The following is a 17,045-nucleotide window of genomic DNA, read 5'->3' on the forward strand; positions in this document are numbered from 1 at the left end:
AAGGGCAAGTTTGGTTCTCCATGAATCCCACTACATTCAATGGGACAGATTGGTTGGGTTCAGGCAGCCAACCAATGGCTTTTTACCACTGTTAGTCTTTTCTGTTGTCTGAACCCAGGATCATGGTTTCCACAGACCTGGTATTTAACTACACAGTGTCCTCTGGAAAGAGCAGCAACTGCGGGAGCCACTTAATCCATCCAGTTTCAAAGTGCAGATCAATAAGGAACAAAAGTAGAAACTGATGTACCTTGTGAATGGATTTCAGGCACAGTGGCTGATGGGATACATTCCAACAACAGAAGGACTGAACAGAGAGGATGGAAACCATGATCATATAGCAATCACTCGATTATCTGTTTAGTAGATCATGGTACAATAACATGAACCATGGTAACCACTCAGTGTTGCTTGCCATTGTATGAAGGTGAGGTGCAATCACCAAGATCAGGGGTCGGCAACCTTTAACACTCAAAGAGCCATTTGGACTCGTTTCCCACACAAAAGAAAACACCGGGAGCTGCAAAACCCTTTTGACATTATCATGAAGATAACACTGCATATATTGTTTTTTACCTTAATGCTATGTATATCTTCATTATGATTTAGCTGCAGCTCTTGTTCATTCACTAAAAATTTTTAATCTTACATTATAAACTAGTAGGACTCCTTTCATATATTTTGAATAGAACAGTTTCTTGAAGAGTCAGAGTCAGTGCTAAAGGGCTGCATGCATTAAACAGCAAACCCCATAAGTTCGTCAGCAGTAAAAGCAAATGAATCTACCCATGTACCATTAAACGTTTGGTTTTCTTCAGAAACTTTTCTTTTCTTCGATTTATCCATGGTTGTCCTACAGGGTGTGGAGGGGGAGCTCAGTAAAACTGCGCAGGTCCACAGATAGGTGTGTTTAGTGACTGATTAGAAGATAAACAGTCAAGTGCTGTGAATTGTGACAGGTCCCAAGCGCAGCTTTTAACATTCAGATGAAGGAGATTACATTGGGACAAAGAGAATTCTTTCAGCAGAGTTTCGTTTCGTGTAACATGAGAGCCTGCAGGAAGCTTGTTCAGCAGAGGAATGTAGCGATTAACTTAACTAGCTGATTTACTTAACTAGCTAGCACTGCATTCCTGAGTGGAGCTTCGAGCAGATCAGCGACTGTGTTTTGAGTGATGGAGCAGCTGCAGAGGGGTTCAAGAGCCACATGTGGCTCTGGAGCCGCGGGTTGCTGACTCCTGACCAAGATCCTCAGAGGAGGGGCAAAAATTGGTCACATTCCTCCTCAAACACATAGCCCTACCAGTTTAATGATCTCCTTAAGTACACATCTTTATTTTGTCTTATGTAAGTGGGAGAGTTCTATTAGCTCCTGTAAGAACAGGTTAAGCTTTACATTTGGAGAAGAGATTGCACTGGGAGCAAATGCATCCCTGGTACATAGAAAGGTCTAACTTTTATTGTGTTAATCTAGCCAGGCAGTATATAGAAAAAAGATGTGAAAATAGTTTCTAACTCTGGTGATGGGTAGACTTCATGACCCTTAGAGGACTGGAGTGCATTATTGCTATATATACTTTTCTATGCCAACTGGGGTTGTTTCATGACCCATTTTCCCTAGAAAATGTAAAATATACTTATATATCCTATGGATTTAATTCCTTCAGCCTTAAAACAGTAACTCTGAGGGTTGTTTAAATATGTCAGATTTGTACATATAAGCAGAAGAAAGAGTATTTTCAGTGTCAACATTAATTCTTGTTCTATAAATGCACACACACTCAGAATATTGAGCAGTTCCACATAGCGTTTGATATCAAATTGCTCTGAATCGGAAAGGCAACACAGGCAGTGAGGGATCTCACCTTACTTACTTGCATATGCATTAAATAAAAAAAAACCTCCATTGGCAGGAGTTGCAGAATGTTAAATATGAACTGAATAATATTGCTTCACAGCAGGCAGAATTTGCCCTAACCTGTTTATGACAGGCATATTAGAAAAATGGTGAATGCTCTTGTAAAATTCCAGCACATTATCTTAAGCATAAAATATATCAAAATGTTATTTTGATGAGAGATGAGAGCAGCGCAATATAACTCCCATTTTTAAGGTTTCATTTAGATATAGCATTTGATTTGTACAGCATGGACACTGAAGGATTTGCTATACAAGACATCCATTTTTTCTACCTCCTGTTAATCTTCTGTGTTTATACTCATAATTGGAATTTTGCTTAGCTCCTTTGCATATTGAGGAAATTATGAAAGCGGTTACAAAGCCAAATACAAGGAAATCACCTGGTTCAGGCAGGTTTCCAATTTAGTGGTATAACACATTTTCCAGCCCCTTAGTTTCAAAACATTCTCATCTTTGTAAGCCTATTTTGAATCATGCTTATACAGTAACTTTTAAGCCCAGCAAAAATGACACTTATTGTACCACTGACCTATTTCATTAATGTAATTCTGTAATTCTGGCTGATAGCTTGCAATGAGTTACCGCAACACTGGTTCAAGCAGGTCAGGTGGGCTTTATTGAACAGCGACAGGGGGCTGATAATTTTAGGTTAGTTGATCTGCTAACTGTATATACAGAACATACTACACCACCACTGTTCCTTTGGATACTGAAAAGACCTGTGATAAAATTCATTGGAAATTTATTTTCCCTGTGTTGAGTAATTTCAGCTTTCAGGCAGAATTTTTGAAAGGGGACAGAATTCTATATTCATCCCCACAAGCCAGTGTTCTGATCAATGGCCTCTTTGATTTCTTTTCATGTGAGAGAGGTACTAGATAACAGGTATGGTTTTGAAGTACCTAAAAAAATTGAGGCTAAGGTCCACAAATTTGCACAAACTATTTATATATGCAAATATATATGCATAATCAGAAATAGAACAATTTAAATTTTATAGCAGGTAAGCTAAATAACCCCTTGCTTGCTTTCAGGGCAGAGCTCTGCAATGTTCTAAATTGTGCTTGCTTGAAACTTGCCCTCCATGCAACCACAGTTTTCTTTGGTCTTTCAAGCCTAAATCCAGATGGATAGAATGCGATGCCTCAGAACAGCAGAGTGCTGTGTGGCATATTACCTATTAATACAAATAGAACATGGCATGCTGGCAGGAGAGAGAATGGGAATCTGTTGTGGACTTTAAAACCCATGCTGCTAGGTTACACATTTACACGGTGACTAAGGAGTAGCCCCCACGAGACAGAGGGGGATTTACTTCTTCCTTGCATTTTCTCCACCAATGCAGGAAGGAGAATTCAAGACAGGAGGACATTGCTTTGCTACTTTCGGTCCTCAAAACAGGTGAGGAGACAGAAAGAGCCATGGACAAAGGTGAGTCCTCAAAGTCTGAACTAATGCCAGTTAGAGATGCCATATCTCACAGCATGGGAGCTTATTGGAAATTTCAGTGGTGCACAAATCTTTTTTACTTATTTTAGAATATTTATTCCCAGAGACATTTCTCAATTTATGAATATAATTTTTATGAGCTGATTAAGGAAATCTCATGGGATATTGTGAAGAGGTAGAGGGGCTCACTCATCTTCCCTTGGTGTCTAGAAGAGAGGGACTGATGGCGATGGCAGCTGGCCAGGAATTTTCTCAGGCAGAACAAGGCATGGGCCTCTGATTGCTGGGATGGGACACATGGGTGTGTGTGTAGCTGCGCAGGACTATCAGCCAGGGCAGGAACAGCTGGGGTGGCAGAAAGCAGTGGAGATGGGGGAGTAAAGGAGGCAGCGTCAAAAGGAGGGCATTGAAAGAGGAGGAGGCGGGAGATGTGGAGAAAGGGGAAGGAAGCAAAAATGCGGAAAGAGGGGCTTCAGGTGAGGAAGGCAGGAACAGGCTGGCCTTGCCTGTTGCACAGTCCAGAGGCGCAGACAGCTCAAGGAGAGCTGTGAGGGGAAAACCAGCACATGGGAGGCAAACTTCACTGTCACACCAGTTACAATGTCGTTCCTTATCCTAGGTCTGGGGAGGAGGAAGAGTTTAGGCCAGGGCACGAATTACGCCCTCTGCAAAGCGTGGCAGTGACAGGCAACTGTGAGTAGCAATCAAGAAACCTGGTGAGCAAGCTTACTTTCTTTGTGGGTCTTGCATGGAGGCTAGGCAACAGGGCACCTTTGATGTGGCCTTCCCTCCTGATCACATTACAGATATTGCTGTCTTTAAAGTTGAGCTTGTAGGATTAGGTAAATATACTTAAGGTGAGTATTTACCTTAGATTGTTAAATATGTGCAATTCCTCTATCCATACTTGACAAATACTTTCAATAACTCATTGATCACTTTTGTACATTTTGGGTTCTTCCACATTATGAATGTCCTTGAAAAGGATACAGCTCCAATTAAAGAAGAAATCTGAGTGAGGGTTTCCAGACCTTGCTTTTTATCATTGGGCCTGTTTATTGACCTGTACTAAATTTGGTCTTTTCCACTTAGATTAGATTTTCCACTTGGTCAGGTTTGGAAGCTCCTTATCTAGATCTTCTCTCCAAATGGATAATATTAGTTTCTCAGCACAGTAAACTAGACAGGACTTCTCTCATAGTTACAGCTGTTAAAAGATGGGTGGCATAGAATGTCATATCAATTATACTGACAACCAGTGGGTTGTGGTGGTTAGAGTTCTGCATGGCAGACCTGGGAGATCCAGGTTCTAGTCCCCACTCAGCCATGAAGCTCACTGGGTGTCTTTAAACCAGTCACTCACTCTCAGCCTAACCCATCTCATAGGGTCATTGCTGTGAGGAGAAAATGGAGCTATGTAAGCTGTCCTGTTCCAGACAAGAGGGAAAAAAACTATAAGAGATATAAATGAAATTTCTTCTTCTTCTTCTTCATCGTCATTATCATCTATTTCTGCCTGGTAAATTGACTCAATAGGGAAAACTAGATTTTAAAACTGATAAGATACTATTTTTGTTGCAGTTTTAGATACAAAACTGTTGCAGTTGTTTTACTTTAGATCAATTAGTGGGTGCTTGGATTAATGAGCTTGTTATTCTCAACTTTTTGTGTACCAAATACAATTTACCTGATACAGCTGAATGGCAATACTTGCAACTACAACATGTGTTAGAATCTGTGTTTGGCCCTGACACTTTTATAACTGGTCAGTTATACTGGCCCATTAAGCCTTGCTTCTTAATATTTATTATCAGTGGATAAATATACAGGGTCTTAAGTGGGAATGCAACAGGAAACTGTATTCTCCTATTTTCCCTAATCAGTGAATTGTCACTTTAGCATCTGTATCTAAAGCAGCTATGGATCTCAGGTCATGTCTTATTCAGCAGACTTGCTGGAGATATAGTTAACGTTGCGTTTAACCATAGCTTTGACAGTGCTGAATAACTGCCTCCTTTGGGAAGGAGGTTATTATATGACTAAATTTTTCATTAGAATATTCTGATATTTACTGATGGGCATGTCCTTTTAATGTACCACTCTCATGGAACTTAATGCATGGTCAGAACAAATAGGTTTTCTCTGCACTTTAGATAGCTAAAGACTGCTATTACAACAATGGATGGATAAAAGCTCAGCACTATTTTGCCATGGATTAAATGTTAAACACTTTTCACATTTCAGTGGATGCTGTATTAATGGTACTTGTGAATCGATAACATATACGGCTATCTGGTTAGCCTTTGTTGAAGTTGGTTTGTTATTAATGTTTTAATTATATTTATTTAGATCTCACCTATTCCCAGTAACTAAGACTCAAGGAGGCTCACAACATTAAAAAACTTATACTATTAAAACGTTCAAAAATATATCCCAGTTAAAATATAATTTAATTGGTTAAATATTAAAATTGCACAAGATATCCAGATTAAAAACACTACAAACAATAAAGACAATAAGCATAGTCCAGTGCAAAATCACAGCCCCGGACCATCCCGAATGCCTGCTGGAGCAAAAAGGGTTTTCCTGCTTTCAGGAACCTAAATGGGAGAATGCCAACCTAGGAAGAGAATCACAGAGCCTTGGGGCAGCCACTGAGAAGGCTCTGTCACATATTCTACCAAGTATGCCTGTGAGGGTAGTGAGATCAAGAAAAGGACCTCTCCAGAATATCTTAGAATCCAAGCAGTTCCAAAGACAGATGGTCAAGCTCAGTTGTGTGTATATTTTCCCTGATTTTTTAAAATTCCAAAACTGCTCGGGGTAGTTGGAGACTGGACTGCATGGCTGAGGAATAGATGGGGATTTTATTAATTTCTCTGCAGGGCAGAAGGTAAACAGTAGCTCAGATGGGCAATTTTAGTAAGAAAAACAGACAACAGAGAAACTGATAAGTAACTCTATTTGCCTGAGCTATCAAGTAATTCAGATTGCTAATTCTCACAATTGCTTTGACATTAACAAGCACCTCAAAACCCTCATAAAAACATTCATGAAACTGGGTATTAGTTTAATTACTCTACTGAACTTCATGTAGTGACTAGTGATGCAAAGTAGTTTCACTTGCCTGCTTTTCTGTTTGCATTTGTTGTGATGCAATATCATATTTAAACCTTGAGACAGCAGAACAAAAGGTTGTGGCAAATGCAGGACACAGATCTTCATTTCAATGGGCTCACTCAACTTACTAGGGTTGGAGATGTAAAATACATAAACTATAATCAGTACTTACAGAAGACAGAGATTATACAATTCAAGTGTCACTCTGATGCGAGGCTCTCTGAACCTTCTGGCTTACTAGTTCAACTTACCTGTTTGACATTCCCCTCTTATTTGCAGGAAAGACTCTGTTCAGTGATAATGCCATGGGACCTCAATGAACAAAACTCTTAACAATAGATTCCAGTTTTGTAAAAGAAATGAAGTGGGGGGTGGGGAGGTAAAGAGTGCCTAGTCATAGGACCCCTGAGGAAAGAGTGAGTAGCAAGGAACAGAAAGGTAGGGAAGAAAAGGCACTGAGGAAAGAAGGATGTATGAGAAAGGATGCGTCACAAAATAATAGGGTACAGAAAAAGAACTCTTTGTATAAGGGAAAAGGAGTGAGAGGAAAGGTAATAACGAAGGTCAATTGGGGAAGTCTATAAACGGCATGAGGTAAAGCTTTCCTCCCTCCTATTCTTCTCCACCTCCTCCACAAAATGATCACCTCCCAGAATAGGCTAGGCCAGCTCCCTTTCATGCTAGCTTTCCACAGGAAGGGAGTTCTTATTGGAAGAGGAGAGGGAAATTCATATATTTAGGATTATAAGTACTTCTTAAGCAGATACATTGGTAAGTTGCTGCAAATAATTACATCACACTAAGATTGCAAGAAGACATGCTGGTTTGTGTGGCCTTTTATTTTAACTTATCTGCATACATTCAATCAACAAAGAAATGCCTCAAGCGAAAGCAAGATGGAAAGGTACATTTGAATACCTAGCAATCCCATTCTGCTAGAGCCTATGGACTGTGCAAGTATCACAGAAACAAAAGGAAAATAACCTACCTGATCCTTTCTGGAGGAAGGGTTGGTAGGCAGCAACTTTCTGGGAACAGAGTGTGGAGAAGGTAGCGCAAAGTGGGATGACAAAACATGCTCTGGTGGGCTCAACCGTGGGATGTCCTGGGTCTTCACAGGCTTACCAATGTCACCTGTCTGATATTGCAGCAATCTTTGCGAACCATTTCTCTGGTTACCCACAAAGCAACAGTAAAGAAATCAATTGCCGTTTAAGCACACTGGACATGATTCAAGCAAAGTTAAGCATTTTCAGGTTCTATCAATTTCAGAAAAAGAAGGAGAATGGGAGAGAGAGAGAAAGGGAGAGAATGCAGACAAGATTAACTCTCTCACTGAATTCAGTGATACCTAAAATACTTTGCTTTGGCTGGATTGTGCTCATATACTTCTTCTCAGACATATCTTATAATTAATGGATGCATATATTGCTGCTTTCAAGGTTGTTTTGAACTGGCTGTTATTTCCTTTTTAATATATTCACTTTACCTTTTCTGAAGCCAAAGAACAACCAATTAACAACTTCCAGAAGCATATTCAAACACCCAACCTCAGATGTTTGGAAAACATTGTTCCTGTCTGAGATGGTTGGCTGCAATCCAAAGAAAAAATGTATATATTTCTTCTCACGATTTGAAGTTTCCATCTGTCTAGAAACTGGAAGCCAAAGTGCATTTTTAGGCTTAGGCTGTAGTTCTTCTGTTTTGCCCATTCATAAGCTATATTCTGAAATTTCACTTTTGTGTGATATCACTCCATATGACAATGATTAAGGCATGTGGGAAACATAGATTGGATTTTACTGATGGCACTAAGCTAGTGTAAGACCTCACCTTTTCCATGTTCAAAATTTGTGACTTTTTGACTTGATTTTTAGTGAGCGTTGCAGTAGGAACATGATTAGGTTCAAATGAACTGGAAGCCCTTGCTGGACTCACAGACCTGCAATAAAAATATATTCATTAAAGGTTGTCTCTCCTGCTAAAATGTTAGTTCAGAGTTAGATACAGTACTTATCTATACTTTCTTCAGTAAACAGCGAAAATAAAATCCATCTGACACACTTGTAAGAAATAAAAATAAATATTGATTTTCTTGTTTGGAGCCACTGGTCTGTTAAATTAGCTCTTGCAGTCTGAGAAATACTGCTTTACAACACACAAGGGATGCTTCTAATGAACTTGATGTTTAAGCAGTAATGATGTAAGCTATGGATCCTGTGGTTCATTAAGTGGACTACAGTCCAAACGCTACCCCAATGTTTCAGTTTCAAGTTGATAAAAAAGTGAAAAAAACATTTCTTTTACTTTTAATTGCTTATCAATGAAACAAAATGCAGGAAAACACACCTCATTTAGGACATGTTTGCATAGCACATCCTATGGTTCCAAGCATCCTTGGAAAAGGCAGATAAGTCTATATATGGATAGTGATATGGATATATTTACTTCTCCTTTCTAATCGATATGCATCCCTTAAGGTAGCTTGTTGTTGTTAGTCGCGAAGTCATGTCCGACCCATCGCAACCCCATGGACAACATTCCTCCAGGCCCTCCTGTCCTCCACCATCCCCCAGAGTCCACCCAAGCTCACACCAACCGCTTCAGTGACTCCATCTAGCCACCTCATCCTCTGCCGTCCCCTTCTTCTTTTGCCATCTATTGTGCCCAGCATTAGGGTCTTCCCCAGGGAGTCCTTCCTTCTCATTAGGTGGCCAAAGTATTTGAGTTTCATGTTCAGGATCTGGCCTTCTAAAGAGCAGTCAGGGTTGATCTCCTCAAGGACTGACCAGTTTGATCACTTTGCAGTCCAAGGGACTCGCAGGAGTCTCCTCCAGCACCACAATTCAAAGGCCTCAATCCTTCAGCGCTCAGCCTTCCTTATGGTCCAACTTTCACAGCCATACATTGCAACTGGGAAAACCATAGCCTTGACTATATGCACTTTTGTTGGCAGGGTGATGCTTTTTAGTATGCTGTCTAGATTTGCCATAGCTTTCCTCCCCAGGAGCAAGCGTCTTTTAATTTCTTGGCTGCAGTACCCATCTGCGGTGATCTGGGAACCCAGGAAAATAAAATCTGTCATTACCTCCATTTCTTCCCCATCTATTTGCCAGGAAGTGAGAGGGCCGGATGCCATGATCTTAGTTTTCTTAATGTTGAGTTTCAGGCCAACTATTGCACTCTCCTCCTTCACCCGCATCAAGAGGCTCTTTAGTTCCTCTTCACTTTCTGCCATGAGAGTGGTATCATCTGCATATCTGAGGCTGTTGATGTTTCTCCCAGCAATCTTAATTCCAACCTGGGATTCATCTAGCCCCGCCTTTCTCATGATGTGCTCTGCATATAAGTTAAATAGGCAGGGCGACAGTATACAGCCTTGCTGAACTCCTTTCTCAATTTTGAACCAATCAATGATTCTGTGTCCAGTTCTCACTGTTGCTTCTTGACCCGCATATAGGTTTCTCAAGAGACAAGTAAGATGGTCTGGTACTCCCATCTCTTTAAGAACTTGCCACAATTTGTTGTGATCCACACAATCAAAGGCTTTAGCGTAGTCAATGAAGCAGAAGTAGATGTTTTTCTGGAACTCCCTAGCTTTCTCCATGATCCAGCGTATGTTGGCAATTTGATCTCTGGTTCCTCTCCCTCTTTGAAATCTTGTCTGTACTTCTGGTAGTTCTTGGTCCACATACTGCTGGAGCCTATCCTGAAGGATTTTGAGCATCACTTTGCTAGCATGTGAAATGAGTGCAATGGTGCGGTAGTTTGAACATTCTTTGGTGTTGCCTTTCTTTGGGATCAGAATGTAAACTGACCTTTTCCAATCCTGTGGCCACTGTTGAGTTTTCCAACTTTGCTGGCATATTGAGTGTAGCACTTTTACTGCATCATCATTTGACTTCACATTCCAGGATGTCTGGCTCGAGGTCAGTGACTACCCCATCATGGTTATCAGGGATGTTAAGCTCTTTCTTGTATAGTTCTTCTGTATAATCTTGCCAACTCTTCTAAATCTCTTCTGCCTCTGTTAGATCCCTGCCATTTTGGTCCTTTATCATGCCCATCTTTGCATGAAACATTCCCTTCATATCTCCAATTTTCTTGAAGAGATCTCTGGTCCTCCGTATTCTATTGTTTTCTTCTATTTCTTTGCACTGTTCATTTAAGAAGGCATTCTTATCTCTTCTAGCTATTCTCTGGAATTCTGCATTCAGTTGGGTGTATCTTTCTCTTTCTCCCTTGCCTTTCGCCTCCCTTCTTTCCTCAGCTATTTGTAAAGCTTCCTCAGACAGCCATTTTGCTTTCTTGCATTTCTTTTTCTTTGGGATGGTTTTAGTTGCTACCTCTTGTACAATGTTGCGAACCTCCATCCCTAGGTCTTCAGGCACTCTGTCTATCAGATCTAATTCCTTAAATCTATTTGTCACCTCTACTGTATATTCATTAGGAATATGATTTAGGTCATACCTGATTGGCCTAGTGCTTTTCCCTACTTTCTTCAACTTAAGCCTAAATTTTGCAACCAGAAGCTCATGATCTGAGCCACAGTCAGCTGCTGGTCTAGTTTTTACTGACTGTATTGAGCTTCTCCATCTTTGGCTGCAGAGCACATAGTCAATCTGATTTCTGTGTTGGCCGTCTGGTGATGTCCATGCGCAGAGTCGTCTCTTAGGTTGTTGGAAAAGAATGTTTGCCATGACCATCGTATTCTCTTGACAAAATTCTACCAGCTTGTGCCCTGCTTCATTTTATACTCCAAGGCGAAACTTGCCTGTTATTCCGGTTATCTTTTGGCTTTCTACTTTAGCATTCCAATCCCCCATGATGATAAGGACATCATTTTTTGGTGTTAATTCTAGAAGGTGCTGTAGGCCTTCATAGAACCGGTCAACTTCAGCCTCTTCAGCACCAGTGGTTGGGGCATAGACTTGGACTACTGTGATGTTGAATGGTTTGCCTTGGATTCGAACTGAGATCATTCTGTCATTTTGGAGATTGTATCCCAGTACTGCTTTTCCTACTCTTTTATTGACTATGAAGGCTACTCCATTTCTTCTGATGGATTCTGCCCGCAGTAGTATACCTGATGGTCATCTGAATTAAATTCACCCATTCCTGTCCATTTTAGTTCACGAATTCCTAAGATGTCGATGTTCAGTCTTGTCATCTCTTGTTTGACCACATCCAGCTTGCCTTGATTCATGGATCTTACATTCCAGGTTCCTATGGAGTATAGATCTTTGCAGCATTGGACTTTCCTTTCATCACCAGATACATCTGCAACTGAGTTTCCATTCGGCTTTGACCCAGTCGCTTCATTCTTTCTGGCACTACTAGTACTAGCCCTCTGCTCTTCCCCAGTAGCATATTGGACACTTTCCGACCTGAGGGGCTCATCTTCCGGCGTCATATCTTTTTGCCCTTTGGTACTGTCCATGGGGTTTTCATGGCAAAGATACCGGAGTGGGTTGCCATTTCCTTCTCCAGTGGATCACGTTTTGTCAGAGCTCTCTGCTATGACCTGTCCGTCTTGGGTGGCCCTGCACGGCATAGCTCATAGCTTCATTGAGCTACGCAAGCCCCTTCGCCACGACAAGGCAGTGATCCATGAAGGGGTAAGGTAGCTTACTACAATTAAAATCAAAATATCTCAGTAAAGCAGGGGTATCAAAACACAATAAATAAAGGCACAATGGTCAAACATTCTGACCCAGATTGCACATAATAACAATTCCTGGGTTGTTTAACCCAAGAATTGTCACTATCTAGTGGGAGTGAATGAACATGCTGCACCCCCGAACACTCCCACTTTCAATCAAGAATCCAAGAACATTCCATTCCTGGATTGTTGTTATGATATTAATGCCTGGAATTCTGGGTTATTTAGATGACAGACAACCTGGAACTAACCCAGCAGTCTCTGATGGTTTGTCATTAGATTAATTCTGGGTTGACTGAAAAGAAGTGATGAAAAGAATAATACATGAGAAGTAGCATGTTTGCTTGTTGTCCCTTGGTCCTGACAATTCCTGGGTTAATTAACCCTGAGATAGTTCTGTGCAAATCAGGTCACTGTAGTTTGGAGTATGTTGTTGAGATTGTCCACTCTGTTAGCTGTGCGTTTGCTTCCTACAACCTCTTCCTGATATTTCTGTTTTAGAGAACACATCAGTGATGATGGCTTTCCATTTCTCTTCTTTTCTTACACACAGGACAAAATTGAAAATTTACTTTTAAAGAATAACATTAAAAGAAAAAACAAAAACAAAATGTAGGCAAAATGCTCATCCTTAATGAATTATGATTAATTGCATTTCCTATCAATTTGTATTTTAAAAAAGATGGTAGTTATATATCTTACCTTAGTTTCTCTATTGTAGTCTTCTTATTTATAAAAAATAGTCTAATCAAGATCTTTCTTTTGATGTACATAAGTAAACCAGCAACTAGAAGGCACAGGGTGGTTATGAGTAGCCCTATTATTAAACTTCTGTTATCTGTAAATAAACAAATCCAGAGTTTTTATCAACAAAGGAGCTTAAATCAAATAGTCTAGCCTACCTTTTACAGGCAATAATGAAAACCCTCAGTCAAAAATACATATTTTTAATTCAATGTACCAAAGACCTGGAATGGCATAGTTGCTTCTGCCATGTCTTCATCCTAAACTGCCTAAATAATAAAGCAATTATGCAACTTATGGGTTTGTATGATCACATGGAAGAATCGTGCCAAAACTTCTAAAGGGCTGGCTCTTCTAAGGTCACTCCTCCCACTTGGTTTGTACATTCCTACATTACAGGAGCAGGGTTGGGCAGACGGTGTGGAGAAATGGCACCCATTCCATACCCTCTCCATAACACCCCACTCCATAACAATAGACCTGTGCTTCAGACATTGATGTTTGTTCTTGTCTTTCCATATGGTACCAAGTAGTGGTCTAGTTTGCACATCATGCCAACTCAGGATTGTCATTAATAAGCTAGCATCTACTTCATGTGCTTTTGTTACCCTGCTTTCGTTAGCATTGGTTAAACAATAAAGCCTCACTCCATCCCTGTTGCTTAGTGTGATGTCCAAACCCAGACCTCTGGCTTGACTTTATCCAGAGTGAAGACCAGGAATGGAAACACCTTGAGTTGTTTAGCTGCTCCTACTGACAGGAACCAAAGGGGAAGTGATTATGTTGGCTCATTCACAAATGTGCCTGTCAAATGTGATGACAGGCACATTTGCATGTCATCCCACCCCACCCCACCCCACCCCACCCCTGGTATTAAAGTATGATGTATGAATCTCCCAAAGTCTGCCTGACAAATGCTCTGGTTCGCTGTGGAGTTGTTTGGCCCTCCCTCCCTCCTTTCCCTGCAATTGTCCTGCATGTATTTTGAGGGACTTCAGAACAGGACCCACTTGGCTGCTTCCCATTGTGGTCACTCCAAGCCTTATTTGCCATTTTGTTCCTTTAATCTGGGTTTGGTTTGGTTAGGTTTGGTTCAGTTCAGTTTGGTTCGGTTTTTTGAGATCGCAATCTCCTGCTTGGCAGCGAGTTTATGTGATTCCTGTTTTGACATCCACTGATAGCCACAGAGGGGTTGCCAGTGGTTGGGAAAAATGTTTTCTTTCTTTGCAAACAATATGTACAACCATTTTCATTTTTAAACAAATATTTTTGGCCTGCATGTGCATTCACAGAGGTGTGCAGTTCCATGAATGTCCAGATAGGAAGCTTCAGCTGGGCAATCCCTCATTTGTGTCTCTACTGCCAAAGTGTAGCAGGAGAGTAACTTACAAAGGCCCCAGATAGGGCTCTCCTTTTTCTTTGCTTTCTCCTGATAGCTGTGAAAAGGTGAGGTGTCAAGGGAAAGCAGAGGTATGGGAGTTCTTTGCTTACAGAAAGGGTTGTGCTGAAATCTCAGTGCCCCGCAGGTCCTTTGGTTGCCTAACATTGTCTGGAAAGTGCAAAAGTGTATCTGAAGAAAAAGAGTCTGACACTGTCAAAACTCAGTGTCCCCTTTAAAACAGAGTTTTGACAGGTAATGAGTGTTTTTGACAGAAACATAAGCAGCCATTTGTACAACAGGTACCCCCATGGACATTGCCCAGGTGACAGTTCCTTTTTCTGGAGCTGTAAAAGTACACACATCCACAGTTGCACAAGTCCAACTGAAAATATTTATTTAAAAATTCCAACATAAAGTTGTATACATTTGTGGTACAGTTTTAATGGTATGGTAAATGAGTGACAACCCCTCCATTATGCTTCTTGGATACGTGGGAGGGGCTGCCACCAGTTGCAGCGTAAGCTAGCCCTTGTTATAAACAGCAAGGTTTTTTTGCTTTTGCTTAGTGCCTTGTTCCCTTCTTCCCTGTATGATTGGTAAGACCAGACACCCAAGTTCATACCACATGACAATCCACCATGGATTCTCAGGGAGGCTTGTTTGGGTGGGTGGTGGGGGAACAACTCTGTATGAAGTGGACAACATGACAAGCCACTAAGTCTTCTTACCCAGCGTGCATATTCACGTCATGCAAACTCAGATCAGTGTGCAAAGTGGGCCAACATAACAACAGAGGTTGATATGAGAGAAGGGGTCAGAGAAAATGGGTGCCTACAGCTCACTCGAAAGCACTTTTCCTCAAGGCAAAACTGAAGAGTAAATTTATTTTCAGTGGTAAATGTTAAACATAATGGCAGGAACTAAGAGTAAGCAATTAGAATAACTTATCTTCACATAACTACTCTGTTGTGCATTATTTGAAGCATATGCTTGAAAAAGATGCAGCTAGCGTGAAGCATTAAGCCAGAATAAAACTCACCAGGTTACTAAGGATACTTAATCTATGTGTTCTGTTGTTTCCACTCAAATATCCTTTGTCAAATTCTTCAACAAAGATGTGCAAACTATTCAGAACATAATTTAATTTAAGCCTCTCTGTAAGGGCTCATATTTAAATCTAAATGTCAAAAGAGAACAATTAACTCCTCCAGATATTATTTATTTATTTATTTACTTACTTACTTACTTATTTTAGCAAAGCATAATACTGTCACTGCAAACCACTAATTAATTCAGGACATGTTAATTTGAAAAGTCATTCATTTTTTAAATAAAGTAAACCACAAACTGAAAAGGCTCTCCTGACTTCTACAAATTACATAAATTCAGTTTCCCCCCACTCTAGCTTCTGCATATGGTTAAGGTACAGTACACCAGCCTTCCTCAGTGTGATGTGCTGGGTTACAACTCTCATTGTTCTCAGCCAGCATGGTCACCTGTGTGTGTGTGTGTGTGTGTGTGTATGAATATATCTGAGAGAGAGAGAGAGAGAGAGAGAGAGAGAGAGAGAGAGAGAGAGAGAGAGAGAGAGAGAGAGAGAGAGAGATATTAAAATTAGGTTTGCTTTAATGCTTGTATATTATTTGATTTAGTTATACTTAATTATATTTAAGCATGATTTGAAAGTTCTCCAAAGAAGAATTGCCTACTTCAGTTCCAGAGTATGAAAGGAGACAAAATCCTCCTAGCAGACTTTGGAGGTGGAGATGACCATGTAGGAAGGATGAACTTGGGGCAGGGAAAACTCACCGCTGATGACTAGATGTCTTCCTGCTGGCTACCTGGCAATTGCTAGTCTATCCCTAAACTCCAGAACAACAGTGCTGCTTTTATGGGAGCGTCTAAGGGCAAATGGCAACTTCCAGTGGCAGCCACCATATCTGCCCCACAAAAATTACAGTCAGAGAAATCCGACTTCATCACACAGCAATCCTTGAGAGATGGAAGGGGTAGCATCTATCAGTTGGCAGTGGGAAGGAGGAGTTCCAGAAAATGGCAATGAACTTTCCTTCCAAATTTTGGTCTATTCCTCCTCAAATCCATGAAACACCCTCTCACAGCCTGTAGGCATGGCTATGAAACTGTGGTGGCAGTGGTGGTATTTTTTATTTTATTTATTTATTTATTTATCAATTTATATCCTGCCTTTTTCCTACAAGGGCTCAAGGCAGCTTACATCATTCTCCTCCTCCATCTTTTCCCCACAACATCAACCCTGTGAGGTAGGTTGGGCTGAGAGTCTGTGACTGGACCAGAGTCACCCAGTTGGCTCCATGGCTGAGCGGGGACTAGAACCCAGATCGTTTGAGTCCCAGTCCCATGCTCTTAACCACTACACCACACTGGCTCATTATTTCATTAAAGTATTTCATTAAAGCCAGATGATTGGCAGCCAAATATATGAACTGACTGCATTACGTCTTGTGATGCTTACATTGGCTCTCTGACAATTCAGCATACCACAGTAATCAAATGGGGAGCATGCATATGTGCACTGCACAGGTCAGTCACTTATTTCCACTTCAAATTCCATATTCCTTGAACTAAGAGTTCCTGTTACAATTCCTTATTTTTGACTTACACTGCACAGCGAATGGCAGATGCCTCATACATTACTCTTTGAAAATGTGTTGGCAAACACTTTGAATTAATAAGCATAGATTGTTGTGTTTATTACATAGAATTTGTAACAGGAGCAAGGGCTGTTTT

General features: G+C 40.7%; 1 protein-coding gene across 3 annotated transcripts in view; it reads right to left on the reverse strand.

The window, feature by feature from the left end:
- The window catches only part of ADAM12 (ADAM metallopeptidase domain 12), a 342,499-nt gene that overhangs the window by 51,693 nt on the left and 273,761 nt on the right, over nucleotides 1-17,045 (reverse strand). For 2 of the 3 annotated variants that reach the window (XM_044445563.1, XM_044445564.1), the window contains exons 18-20: nucleotides 12,854-12,989; nucleotides 8,323-8,431; nucleotides 7,478-7,660 (exon numbers count right to left, since the gene is read on the reverse strand). In XM_044445563.1, the coding sequence (XP_044301498.1) occupies nucleotides 7,478-7,660; nucleotides 8,323-8,431; nucleotides 12,854-12,989 (428 nt within the window). Of the gene's footprint in view, nucleotides 1-7,477; nucleotides 7,661-8,322; nucleotides 8,432-12,853; nucleotides 12,990-15,374; nucleotides 15,454-17,045 lie in introns of those variants that run through there. The other variant, XM_044445565.1, reaches the window with a different exon arrangement.

The sequence above is a fragment of the Varanus komodoensis genome, unplaced genomic scaffold (assembly GCF_004798865.1).
Source record: "Varanus komodoensis strain SLA01 unplaced genomic scaffold, ASM479886v1 scaffold49, whole genome shotgun sequence".
NCBI classification, from domain to species: domain Eukaryota; kingdom Metazoa; phylum Chordata; class Lepidosauria; order Squamata; family Varanidae; genus Varanus; species Varanus komodoensis.